Genomic DNA, 13805 nt, shown 5'->3' with positions numbered 1-13805 from the left:
CTTTTTCATGTTTATCTTGGGACTATTGTATTCATTCAAGTGAGCGTATTATTTATAATATTTGTCACATGTTATAATTATGTGCATTCCTTAGTTATACGATATCTCTACACTGACTACTAAATTGGTTGAAGGCGGTCCTCCGGTAATTTGGATCTTTGTCATTAAATGTCGGGATCCTCCAGTCTCCATATGAGTAATATTTGTGTCCTCTGGATCTGGTAAGTATCCTACAGTAGAGGCATTCTTTCAATGAATTTATTTAGAAAAAAATTTATTTGAAGGAATAGGCTAACATATTCTATATTATGTACATATAGGATGTTCTATTATCTATGGTTCTACCCCTGCTCTGAGTTCTAAGAATACTAAAGTCAATTTTTTTTAAATAGGCCTAAGGGTCAAACATCGGAAATAATCTAAGTTGACCTTTTGCGATTCTATCTAAACATTTTAGATTTCTAAAAACAGGACACTGGCCAATCTTTGTTTTATTTGTAACATTGCGTGGTGATATGGAAGTTAATACTAGAAAATCTCCTAGTCCACGCAAGGGGGGATAAAGGTTACGCAAACTGGCCCATGCAAGTGGCCACGGCGACGTTGTTTTTGTGTACGGCGCAGGAGGCCAGTTGCCACGGGTAACGGCTTGGGTGACCGGAGTAATTGCTTGTGGGGTTCCACAAAGGAAAATTGGACCGTAAATACTCTCGGATGTCAGGGCATTTTTTCCGATAAAAAGAGTGACATTGATCTGATAAGAATGGCTTTGTAGTGAAACAATAATCCGGTAATCGGTCAACAAGCGCCTGAAGTTGTCAGTCGTAGGCTTGCTGATCGGCTGCGTTTCCGGAGATGATCCTGGTCCCATGCAGGTACACGGCAGCTAGTAAGTTTTACTACGCAATATTTATTGAGAGTTTTTCACCAACTTAATTTCAAAAAGTCACATGTAATGTGGCTGACGTAGGCTAACATCCCAGCCATAGGTTAAAGATAAATGCATTATATTGCAGAAACCGTATTGGTTGAAAACTGTAACACTGTAGTGACTGATCATTCGCTTTTTGTTTTAATCCAACCATCTGGGAAATCTATGCAATTCCTTTTTTGCATTAATGTTGAAATGTACAGAAAAGTGTTTAAACTTCTTTTTATATAGGCTAACAAACGATCACTCTTTTCCCCCCTTTATTACCAATCTATATCCTCAGCTGATCAGAATGTGTGTGTGTTTTAACGTGTTTGTGTGTGTCAGAGTGTGTTTTGTTCCGTGTATTTTATAGAGCAGTGTCTGTGTGTGAGTGTTTCACTGTTTCATTATTAGTCATGTGCCCTACTACTTGCCAAGATATTGATAAGACGTCTTTCAGGCTGAAAAAACGTATTTCAAATTGTTTTGCCCAGTAGGTAGTGTGTTTGTAGCCTAGCGTGTGCTGCGTCATGGAGATGTACGAGAACTTGGGGATGGTCGGGGAGGGCAGCTACGGTGCCGTCATGAAGTGTCGACACAAAGAGTGTGGAAGGATTGTGGCCGTTAAGAGGTTTCTGGAGTCAGAAGATGATAAAACGGTCAAAAAGATTGTCCTGAGAGAGATCAAGATGCTCAAGGTTAGTTGGTGCTTAAAACATGAATAAAATAGAATACGTTAATTTTTCATATAGAAATGATATATTTTAACAAGTTGGATGTGATGTATACATGTTCAGTAATAAACACATGCCAGCAGCAGAAGCTGTAAGACAAGTGCTTGAGAAACACTCACTTGGCAGTTTATTGGGCACACCCATGTCAGAGCACTTACAGAACAGCCAAATTCTTCTGAAAACGATGGCATCATATAGTTGCTGCTGATTGAATGTCGGGTATGTTTCCTGTTTGTGATCCAACTGTAAGGTTACGCAAAACACATCTCTTTCAGCTTCTCTTATCAATGAGTGGTTATTCGCCCACAAGACTGTCACTGACTGGATATCTTTTTTATCTTAGACACAGCTGTGCTTGTAAGCAGACTTTTTTGAGATACTGGGACCCCATGCAAAAAAGTTGCGTGGGGTCGCCCATTGTACCCAAAATACTTAATGTTCAGTTGAGCAAAATCTGGGTTCCTCGAGGCCTTGCTGCAACTCACTGTTACAGTGATACATTTTCGTGAACGAGGTGGCGTACCTAATAAACTGGCTATTGTGTGCATGTCACAAATACAATTAATCAAATTAAAGATCTCCGTTGAGTCTGTAGTTGTACTTGTCAGTTTTGCGATTTTGTTGTTTGCTGGCTTTCTCTCTGCAGCGCCTACGCCATGAGAACTTGGTAAACCTGCTGGAGGTGTGGAAGAAGAGGCGTCGCTGGTACCTGGTCTTTGAGTTCGTCGAACGTACGGTGCTGGACGACCTGGAGCAAAGTCCAAGTGGACTGGATTACTGCCGTCTCAGACGATACCTCTACCAGATACTGAGAGCTGTCTCCTTCTGTCATCAACACAATGTGAGTGTCTGTCTGCTGTCTGTCTCTGTCTGTCTGCCTGTCTGTCTGTCTGCCTGTCTGTCTCCACATGCCTCTGTCCTCATCTTGACTGGGGGAGGTGTAAATGTAGGTTTTGAGGTGACTTAACAAGGGGGTAAATTGGGGGATTTGGGAAGTGTGGGAGCCCTACTTTCTGCTTTCAAATTGTATATACAATGTTAAACTGCTGGTCAGTGGAAGTATGGGAGTTAACTCTTCCTGGTCTCATTTCAATCGTATGTGGTCGAGCTCAGCTCCTCCTGGTCTCATTTCAATCGTATGTGGTGGAGCTCAGCTCCTCCTGGTCTCATTTCAATCGTATGTGGTGGAGCTCAGCTCCTCCTGGTCTCATTTCAATCGTATGTGGTGGAGCTCAGCTCCTCCTGGTCTCATTTCAATCGTATGTGGTGGAGCTCAGCTCCTCCTGGTCTCATTTCAATCGTATGTGGTGGAGCTCAGCTCCTCCTGGTCTCATTTCAATCGTCTGTGGAGGAGCGCCGGTCCTACTGGCTCCCGTCCAATTTAACCCCTGGACTTAATGTCACCTTGTCTGAGACCTTGTGGTCAGTGCATTTAATCACTAACTAAAGGTTTCCCGGATCGCTGAGTTGGCAAGGGAGTTCATCAGTAATTCTGTTCCATTGCCAGGCAGCCAATCCTACATCCTCTCATCGTGGCACCTTCTTGCACCTCTCCTAAACGCATCCCAGTCGGATCTTATGTGCAGACTGACAAAAAGTTATATGTACAAATCTGTTTAGTCTTGAACTGACTACAAGGGTAGCACTGTGATACGTTTGAGATTAAGGGTTAGGTTTAAGGTTAGGGTTAAGGTTGAGGTCAGTGGTTTAAAATGAAATGGAATAGGTGGGGTTTAACCATAACTATTATGTGGGAGTTAACCACCTAAAACTACAATACATTCTACAGCCACAAAGTATTCTGGGATTTAGTTCTCACCGAGCAGTGTTTCTGACGGCATTTAGAGTGTTCTCTCTGCGGTCCAGATCATCCACAGGGACATCAAACCCGAGAACATCCTGGTGTCCCATGGGGGCGTGGTTAAGCTGTGTGACTTTGGCTTTGCCAGGACCATGGCAGCGCCGGGGGAGAATTACACCGACTACGTAGCCACGCGCTGGTACCGGGCTCCAGAACTGCTGGTGGGCGACACCAAGTATGGCAAGTAAGTGTGGACACACAGAACCAAGATAGAAAGATCAAGAGTTTGTTATGGGTTTGTCTAATAGTCCTGCATATGAATGTACTGTGTGTGTGTGTGTGTGTGTGTGTGCGGGTGTGTGTGCGTGTGTGTTTAGGGCTGTAGATGTGTGGGCTATTGGTTGTCTGTGTGTGGAGATGTTGACAGGAGAACCATTGTTTCCTGGAGACTCTGACATAGACCAGCTGTACCTCATTATACGCTGCTTAGGTGAGTCCACACAAATGCTGACACACACACACACCCTCTCGCTGACACACACACCCTCTCGCTGACACACACACCCTCTCGCTGACACACACACACCCACTCACTGACACACACACACACACGTTTGTATGGCTATCCTCATGGGGACCAGAAAAGAGAAATTGCATGCTCTCTTGCCCTAATCTTAAACTTAACCATAACCCTAACCTTAACCTAACCCTAATCTAAACCTAACCCTAACTCTAACCTTAACCTAACCCTAATCTAACCTAACCCTAACCTTAACCTTAATAAAGTAACATTTATGTCTAAACTTTACCTAGATGTAATGCCTAACCTTAACCCTAAACCTAACTCTAAAATGAATTGTAAGTTTGACCCTAAACCCTGAGCCGGAAATTGACTTTTGCCTCATGGGGACCAGCAAAAGGTCCCCATCAGTCAAATTTTTTCAGTTTTTACTATACTCATGGGGAAATTTGCATGAAATGTATAGAGCAGAGTGTCTGTCTGTGTGTGAGTGTTTCATTGTTTCATTATTAGGTGAGTCCACACACTCACTGACACACACATACACAGAAACACACACTCACCCACTCGCTGACACACACACACACTCGCTGACACACACTTGCGTGTTTACAGACTTGTGGGAGTTGTTTGAGCGTTTCCCAGTACCAATGACGATTTATAGTTTAAGGTTGAACTTGGTAATGATCTCTTACTATTTCTAGGCATTATAAAAAAAAATCATCCAATATATGGATATGAATAAATTCAAGTAATATTTTATTTTTTATTTTGTGTTTATTCCCAAGGCAACCTCACTCCCCGTCATAAGGAGTTGTTCTATGAGAACCCTGTGTTTTCAGGAGTCAATCTGCCAGAAGTCTCTGACAGAGAACCCCTTGGACAACGCTACCCCAAACTATCTGCTACAACTAGAGACTTGACACAGGTACCCCCCCCCCCCACAACTGCTTTAAAGGCATAGGAAGTAGATGCTTGCGTTGACAAAGCAGGTAGAATTTCTTTCTCTCTGGAAATATTCACACTGAAAAGTTTCAGTTCTTTGTGTCTCGCTGTCCTCCGACCAGACATGTCTCCAGACAGACCCTGACAGAAGACCCCACTGTTCTGACCTTCTGGAACACCAGCTGTTTACTAATGATGGCTTCCACCTCAGGTAACTCGCTGATACATCCACGGGCTGTTTTGCTGTATATTTTTGCCTAGAACATTGTTAGTTCCTGTTGGTGTTTCTTTAAAGCTGTTTTGAGGAACTGTAATCCACAAACATCAGTTAACTGTAGTCACCTTGGCTTATAGCTTCTCCTGGTCAACGAACATCTTTCTGGCTGAACCACCTCATGACGTAAAAGAGTCGAATTCCCCTTTAAGAATAATGTATCTGCACAACTATTTATCCCACTTGTATCTGTGTTTAATGCTGGTACACTTATATCTGTAGTTAATACTGGTACATTTTCAATCCACCTCTATTTGCCTTATTGCACATTTAGTATTGCCATTTGTACTGTACTTCATTGCGCATATACACATTCCACTGGTAATATACATATACTTGATAGATATACTTAATACATATACAGAACAATTGTAAATGTTCTGCCCTCTTCTATTTGCACTTCTGGTTAGATGCTATCTGAATTTCGTTGTCCTGTACTTGTACTTGTTCAATGACCAAAAGTTGATCTAATGTAATATACTGTAATTTTATCGATTCAGGTTTCTCCAAGAGTTGAAGGCCAAGATCCAAAGGGATCAGAAGGAGACCTGCTGTCTTCCCAGGATGAACAAGGCTCCCAAGAAAGAAAACGGCAAGGAGCAGACTGGGAAAAACAAGGTCAGACACACACACATCCTTTTAGAAAAATCCCCAGCTATAAAATACCATTTGGGTCTTTGTGTGTAAACGTCCTCAAAATCACACGCACATAAACATCTATTCTACTCTCCAGGATTCCAGCAGAACACCAGTGAAAACATCAGAAAGTCTGTCAGTCACCAAAACTGACACCACCATACAATCTAAACACAGAGACTTGGACAGGACCCCATCAGAGTCTAAACCCAGAAACACAACGCTGACAGACTCTAAACTCCGAAAAATGATCCTCACAGACTCTAAACCCAGAAACACGACCCTCACTGACTCTAAACCCAGAGAGATGACCCTGACAGACTCTAAACCCAGAGAAATGACCCTGACAGACTCCAAACCTTGTGAAACCACCCTGACAGACTCTAAACCACGAGAAATGACCCTGACAGACTCTAAACCTCGAGAAACCACCCTGACAGACTCTAAACCACGAGAAATGACCCGGACAGACTCTAAACCCCAAGAAATGACCCTGACAGACTCTAAACCCCAAGAAATGACCCTGACAGACTCTAAACCCAGAGAAATTACCCTGAGAGACTCTAAACCCAGAAACATGAACCTGACAGTCTCTAAACCCCAAGAAATGACCCTGACAAACTCTAAACCCAGAGGCATGGACAAGACCCCCACAGAGACAACCACTATGACCACAACCATGACCAAGACTGTGGCGGTTAAACCCAGACCCGAGGATTTGGAGAGGGACGCAGAGAACCATGTGGTCACAGTCAACCACGGTCGAATGACAACCATGTATGTTTGTTTTACGGTCATTCAGTATAATGACAGGTTCTTATGAAATACCTTTATGACATACTTTTTTGATGCCTATCTGAGAGATATATCTTACGTAAGGTAGATGCCCATCTGAGGTAGATACCCATCTATGGTAGATGCCTATCTGAGGTAGATGCCTCTCTGAGGTAGATGCCTCTCTGCGGTAGATGCCAATCTGAGGTAGATATAGTTACCTTTGGGACATATACCTTAATCCTGTCTCACTTTAGTACTACATCCCCCATAATGCATCACTTTATGAGTGTATCACTGTTAAAGAGCAAAACAAACAACATGTTTGAATCTAATTACCACAACCAGTAGTTGTAGGTTTTATGCAGTACCAAGACCAGTCTGGTAGTAGTTGTAGGTTTTATACAGTACCAAGACCAGTCTGGTAGTAGTTGTAGGTTTTATTCAGTACCAAGACCAGTCTGGTAGTAGTTGTAGGTTTTATGCAGTACCAAGACCAGTCTGGTAGTAGTTGTAGGTTTTATGCAGTACCAAGACCAGTCTGGTAGTAGTTGTAGGTTTTATGCAGTACCAAGACCAGTCTGGTAGTAGTTGTAGGTTTTATACAGTAACCAATGGCTACTACATCACTACTTTGTTTATGTGTTGTCTCCAGGTCCAGAGACAAGGATAAGAAACATATGAACCTCTTCAGCAGAATCTCACAACAGTCTCTGTCTAGTCCCTTGACTGGCAATCTAAAATCTCAGGTAAGAATCAGACTGTGAAAATGTAGTTGACATGTGGCGAATTAAAAATCCAGACCAAGCGAGACACACCTGTAGGAGGCTTTCTCAAGCCATCTGTCTGGACTATTTCCTTGTTTCTTTTTCAGTTGTACCAAAAGTGAGAAAAGTATTGCTCATAATGTGCTCCGGTCATCATTTAAATGGCATTCATATCACCCTAATGGAATATCCAAGAGGTGGCTACTGGGGCCCATTCATGAAACCGTGTTAGTATGTTGGGAATGGCATCTGGGGCGGACGGACTTAAAGGGGGGAGGGGGGGGAACATAGAAACACCTTTTAGGTTTTTGGGATTAAGTCTTGGGCACCCTCTGGACAATTGAATTTAACAGTAACCATGCATAAACTGGATTAGGGGTTTGAGGGTGAGCAGTGGGCATGTCTGTATGTGTATATAAAAGTATGTGTATTTATGAGTTTGTATTAATCTTAGTATAGATATATATTTATGTATATGTGTATATATATGTGTGTATATATATATATATATATATATATATATGCGTATATATACAGCTCCGAAAAAAATGAAGAGACCATTGCACCTTTTTATTTAAAGGGAAGTTTTCAAGAAGAATTTATAACATTTTTGACATGTGTTTTTCTGGATTTTTTTGTTGTTATTCTGTCTCTCACAGTTCAAATAAACCTACCATTAAAATGATAGACGGATAATTTCTTCGTCAGTGGGCAAACGCACATGATCAGCAGGGGATCAAATAATGTTTTCCCTCACTGTACATGTTGTGGTGGCAAAGTGTGGTTATGTAGTGGAGTGGATGTGTGGTATGGATGACAGCATGTGTATGTGCTTTGGTATGTGGTAATATATCATTTTGATTGTCGCTGCCCATGACACTGTTATCCAGTCAGTGCTGGGGCCCATTCATTGGGGCATTTCTGGCCATGACACTGTTATCTGGTCAGTGCTGGGGCCCATTCACTGGGGCATTTCTGGCCATGACACTATTTTCCGGTCGGTGCTGGGGCCCATACTCTGGGGCATGTCTGGCCATGACACTGTTATCTGGTCGATGTTGGGGCCCATTCACTGGGCCATTTCTGGCCATGACACTGTTATCCGGTCAGTGCTGGGGCCCATTCACAGGGGCATGTCTGGCCATGACACTGTTATCTGGTTGATGCTGGGGCCCATTCACTGGGGCATTTCTGGCCATGACACTGTTATCCAGTCAGTGCTGGGGCCCATACTCTGGGGCATGTCTGGCCATGACACTGTTATCCTGTCGGTGCTGGGGCCCATTCACTGGGGCATGTCTGGGTATTGCAGTGTGGCGAACCAATTGACTCAACTGACCTGAGTGACACAATCACGTTAAAAATGTTTCATCCTCCAACCCTTTGCATCATGAGTCCTGAAGTGTGGCCAGTGAGTTTTTAAAAAGAAAGAAAAAAATCTTGTTTGAAAAAATCGAAAAAAGAATGAGACTGGGTGTGCTTCCATTACTCTGTCTGTCTGTACTCTGAGTCTGTACATGCAGACAGACTGACAGACTGACAGACAGACTCACTAGACAGACAGACAGACTCACTAGACAGACAGACAGATTTACTTGACAGACAGACAGACTCACAAGACAGTCAGATAGACAGACTCCACAGGTCTCTTTCCATAGGGCTGAGTGGGTATAGGTTTGCTGAGTGGGTATATGTTTGCTGAGTGGGTATAGGTTTGCTGAGTGGGTATATGTTTGCTGAGTGGGTATAGGTTTGCTGAGTGGGTATATGTTTGCTGAGTGGGTATAGGTTTGCTGAGTGGGTATAGGTTTGCTGAGTGGGTATATGTTTGCTGAGTGGGTATATGTTTGCTGAGTGGGTATAGGTTTGCTGAGTGGGTATATGTTTGCTGAGTGGGTATATGTTTGCTGAGTGGGTATATGTTTGCTGAGTGGGTATATGTTTGCTGAGTGGGTATAGGTTTGCTGAGTGGGTATATGTTTGCTGAGTGGGTATATGTTTGCTGAGTGGGTATATGTTTGCTGAGTGGGTATAGGTTTGCTGAGTGGGTATAGGTTTGCTGAGTGGGTATATGTTTGCTGAGTGGGTATATGTTTGCTGAGTGGGTATAGGTTTGCTGAGTGGGTATATGTTTGCTGAGTGGGTATATGTTTGCTGAGTGGGTATAGGTTTGCTGAGTGGGTATAGGTTTGTGTTCCTTCCTACCTTGTACTTGATCAGTTAGGTTCACTAATTAGTCAGGACCTCCTGTCACCTGTGTGTTTAGGTCTCAGCCCTCCATGTAATGTGTTTGAAACCCGTCGAGTCTTTCTGCCTCTGTCTGTCTGCATATCTGTCGACCCGTTTGTCTAACTAACGGTCTTCTCCTTTTGCTCCTCTTCCTCCTCACATTCTCACCAGATGATTAAAGAGAAGAGTGTGATCCACGAGCGTTCCTTCCTGTTTGACCTTGATGGCGTGGTCGGTAAGAGGAAACCGGATGTTCTGCGGTCAGAGTTTCACTTCCCTGAACTCAAACCCCCACTGTCGGAGCTACGAGGAGCTGAGGGTACACACACACACACACCCACACACCCACACACTCAAGCACACAGTTTCTGACTTTCATACTCTCATTCATGTCTTCCAGGGAAACCGATTAAAGCCTGCAACAAGGAGCAGAAGAACGACAGACCCATTCCTTCCATTACGGACATACACACAACAACACACAACAACACACACCAACACACACACGCACCATCTCTGAACCACACGCCAACACACACAACAACACACCACAAAATGGAGACACACCACTATTGATCCCCACTGAAAGGGTGTGCTCACCGAGCACTTACCGTTTTTTCAGTTGCTTAAGCACAATTGTGAAAACAGGGCCCGATTTTTCAAACCCCTTCAGACAATTAATACAACACTACACCAAAGTAGCACAATACCTCAGATCATTTGCAAAATTGAACACTTTTGTCAAAACCTTTTTTGTGGTCATAACATAAACCAAACCATCATATGGTCTGATTCCGTTTGAATCAGTCAAACACTCAACCTAAAACACTATGACCATTTACACAGAGAAAGTGGAAAAATAAATTCACCAAAACCACTTGACACCAATTGTGCAGACTAATGAAATTATTTATTTATTTTCATGTACTCAAGTCAGTCAGTACTGAACATTTCAACATAACATTCATAGCACAACATTTTCCAGTTTTCATACAGTAATACTGTAACATAAATTACATATCCAGTTCAGTACCGGAAAAAAAAGGAAATGACTAAACATCTCTCTGCCTAGCTGGATCTGGCCACAGGGCCTTGTCAGCATCACAGGCTATTTTCATTTGCAAGGCAACGTGGGAAGAATCTTTTGGAGTGATGAATCCGTCCTTGTATGGATGCTGCTTCAATTTGATCACATGCTTCCTCCATAGCTTGAATGAGGGCCACCTGGACATCGGGCCGGAGATCATAAACCTTCCACCGCCATGCTGAGAAGAACTCCTGGATGGGGTTTAGGAAGGGGGAGGATGGTGGAAGGTACAGAAATGTAAATTGTGGGTGTTGACGAAACCAGTTTTGGACCAGAGCAGAATGATGGAAAGCTACATGGTCCCAGACGACAATGTATTGCATCTGGTCCCTTTGGTTTCCTGCTGTGGTAATATTGTGTAATCTGTCTAAAAATGTAGGAATGAGGTCAGTGTTGTAAGGACCCAAGTTGGCATGGCGGTGGAGGACCCCGTTCTGTGTAATGGCAGCCCAAAGGGTAATGTTACCCCCACGCTGCCCTGGTACTTTGACAACAGCCCTGTGGCCAATGAGGTTTCTTCCCATTTTTCTCACTGTTGTCAGGTTAAATCCAGCCTCATCATTCTATATAGTTTTTTCCAACTGCTTACACACTTTTTCAAAACTATGTCACCTTTTTTCAAAACTCTACACACAATTCACACAAAATGTAAAATGGTGCTTATCTCCTTCAAAATGTAAGACTGCATTAAAAATGCCATAAAAACATGTCAGAATGAAGGATTTGCATCAAATGGCAAACACTTCTTTCATTTTTGGATATACCATGTTAGCACTGTTGTTCTGAATCTAAAGCTCTTTGGTCTTTCATAGGCTTATATCTACATTTCAATACAATGTTCTACAGTGAAAGTAATCTGCTGAGAGGGGTGACAAGTACACTGTTAACACCAATGCAATGTAGAAACAGAAAATATTTATTAGGCCAAACACTACTGTTGTTTGGTCCTTGGGGTTTAAGGCCGGGTGTCTCTGTAAAGCACTTTGTGACAACTGCTGTTGTAAAAAGGGCTTTATAAATAAATTTGATTGATTGATTTGATTACTGTTAAAACATAACCATAACCATAAACATATGTAAACCAAAAGTATATTATTTAGAATACAGTAAAGAACACAATTGTGTGTCCCGGGGGTCTGTCCAGGAATTGGTAGGGCGTGGGTGGGCTTCATCTCTTCTCCGGGCTGGGTGGGTGGGCTTCATCTCTTCTCCGGGCTGGGTGGGTGGGGGGGCTTCATCTCTTCTCCGGGCTGGGTGGGGGGGCTTCATCTCTTCTCCGGGCTGGGTGGGGGGGCTTCATCTCTTCTCCGGGCTGGGTGGGGGGGCTTCATCACTTCTCCGGGCTGGGTGGGGGGGCTTCATCTCTTCTCCAGGCTGGGTGGGGGGGCTTCATCTCTTCTCCGGGCTGGGTGGGGGGGCTTCATCTCTTCTCCAGGCTGGGTCTGGCCACAATACGTCCACATCACAAGATCTGTTTTCTCTTGCCAAATATAAACTGCATCCAGAAAAGTGAGCATATGGCCGGTGTTGTACGGACCCAGTGTGTCATTGTGATGACCCCGTTTTGAGTGATGGCAGCCCACAGTTATATTACCCCCACGCTGTCCAGGGACATTGGTAACTGCCCTCTGTCCTATTACATTTCTTCCACGGCGTCTGGTTTTGGTGAGGGTGAAGCCAACCTCATCCACATAAATAAATGAATGGCGAATTACATGGGCATCCATCTCCAATACTCTCTGTAACAGACAAAAGGATATACAGATGAGTGAATATGGTATGTCTGAAGTACTGGAAGTAGTGATGCATACACACCTCTACAAAGTCATTCTTGACTCTGTCAGAGTTTCTCTGAAATGGCACCTTATAAAGTTGTTTCATTGTCACCTGGTGCCACAGGAGGATGCGTTGTATGGTCGTTGTATGGTCGTTGTGTGGTTGTTGTATGGTCGTTGTGTGGTTGTTGTATGGTCATTGTATGGTCATTGTGTGGTCGTTGTATGGTCATTGTATGGTCGTTGTGTGGTCGTTGTATGGTAAACAGGCTTGCAGCATTGATGTTGTTAAATATGGTGTCATTATTCAAGATATTTTTTCAAAACTCTACACACAAATGTTTATGCAGTACTATGCAGTTATACGTATTTTACAGTACATTACTGCAATGGTAAAATAGATAGTTGCATGTTCTCATTTCTGAAGGTTCGAATTATGGACGCCTCTGTAAATCGACTCAAGTTGGGCTGAACTCTCAGTCCAGCCTCTCTTATGGTCAAACCGTGGTTGATCACATGATCAAGTGTTGCCCTAATCTCATCAGAGATGGCTCTCCTTCCTTCTCTTCTTTGCCCTCGTCCTCTTCTTCCTCTTCCTCCTACTCCTCCTCCTCCTCTTCCAACTCTTCATCTTTGAATTTGTCCTCATGGTTGTCTCCTGCCTCTCCCTCCTACTCCTCTTGGTCTCTGTCCATTGTTGTCATCCATTATTCAAAACAGGTAATCTGACCTTTGACCTCTTTATAGGCCTATACTACAGTAAAGCAGTGATTGGTTAGTGATCAGTTAAGCAATTAGTGTTTGCCCATGTGAGGAGTGTGTGTGTGTGACCTGGTGAATAAGTGTAGCATTTTGATTGGTTGTGTTTGGAAAAGTAAAGCAAGGCACTTCCTGTTAGATCTTTGTGTTTTAGGTAGAGAATTGTGTGTACTGTTTTGAAGTGTTTTATGCAATTGAAAACTGAGTCAAAGGCTTAGAAATAGCTTATGGTTTTGGAGATTTGGTGTGTAGTTTTGCACTTTGAGTGAGAGGTTTCAAAAATCGTGTGACATGAAAAGATTTTGTGTGTAAGCAGTTGAAAAAAATTGTAAACTCATGCAGGACTTCCTCCGCATCCATTTGGAAAACTCTGAAATACAGCAAAAGATCACATTGTGTAGATCAATTTACTGTAGGTCTGCTATACAGTAAAATTGCATGTACAGTAAAAAGAATGTACCACCACATATTCACACAGCAGGACATTCACCCTGTCTGGATGTCTTTCAAATTGCACTTTAAACAGTTGTTTCATCAGAACTTTATGTTTTTTTAAGGATTCAGCCTATTGTTGACAGAGAGACCTGTTGG

General features: G+C 43.0%; 1 protein-coding gene across 4 annotated transcripts; it reads left to right on the top strand.

The window, feature by feature from the left end:
* The first annotated feature begins 227 nt into the window (after positions 1–227).
* On the top strand, positions 228–11444 carry LOC105031517 (cyclin-dependent kinase-like 2). Of its 4 annotated transcripts, none has more exons than XM_020043489.2 (12): positions 228–875; positions 1411–1611; positions 2294–2488; positions 3493–3692; positions 3826–3938; positions 4757–4896; positions 5036–5124; positions 5688–5805; positions 5921–6600; positions 7253–7346; positions 9765–9912; positions 9994–11444. In XM_020043489.2, exons 2-12 carry the CDS (start codon positions 1444–1446, stop codon positions 10167–10169), a joined length of 2121 nt encoding a protein of 706 aa, XP_019899048.2. In that variant the 5' UTR covers positions 228–875; positions 1411–1443; the 3' UTR covers positions 10170–11444. The 4 variants fall into 4 exon arrangements, with proteins under 4 accessions (XP_019899048.2, XP_019899047.2, XP_019899046.2 ...); XM_020043488.2 differs by having other exon boundaries at positions 1408–1611; XM_020043487.3 differs by having other exon boundaries at positions 228–889; positions 1408–1611.
* The last annotated feature ends 2361 nt before the right edge of the window (positions 11445–13805 follow it).

This window comes from Esox lucius, chromosome 24 (assembly GCF_011004845.1).
Source record: "Esox lucius isolate fEsoLuc1 chromosome 24, fEsoLuc1.pri, whole genome shotgun sequence".
NCBI lineage: Eukaryota > Metazoa > Chordata > Actinopteri > Esociformes > Esocidae > Esox > Esox lucius.
This window is presented reverse-complemented; position numbering and strand designations above follow the sequence as displayed.

What these genes read in the sequence shown, in the direction of transcription:
- LOC105031517 (XM_020043489.2), top strand. Translation starts at nt 1,444, where the DNA reads ATGGAGATGTACGAGAACTTGGGGATGGTCGGGGAGGGCAGCTACGGT. An exon ending in AGCAGACTGGGAAAAACAAG is followed by an intron (nt 5,806 to 5,920) that starts GTCAGACACACA and finishes TCTACTCTCCAG; the next exon opens with GATTCCAGCAGAACACCAGT. An exon ending in CTGGCAATCTAAAATCTCAG is followed by an intron (nt 7,347 to 9,764) that starts GTAAGAATCAGA and finishes CATTCTCACCAG; the next exon opens with ATGATTAAAGAGAAGAGTGT.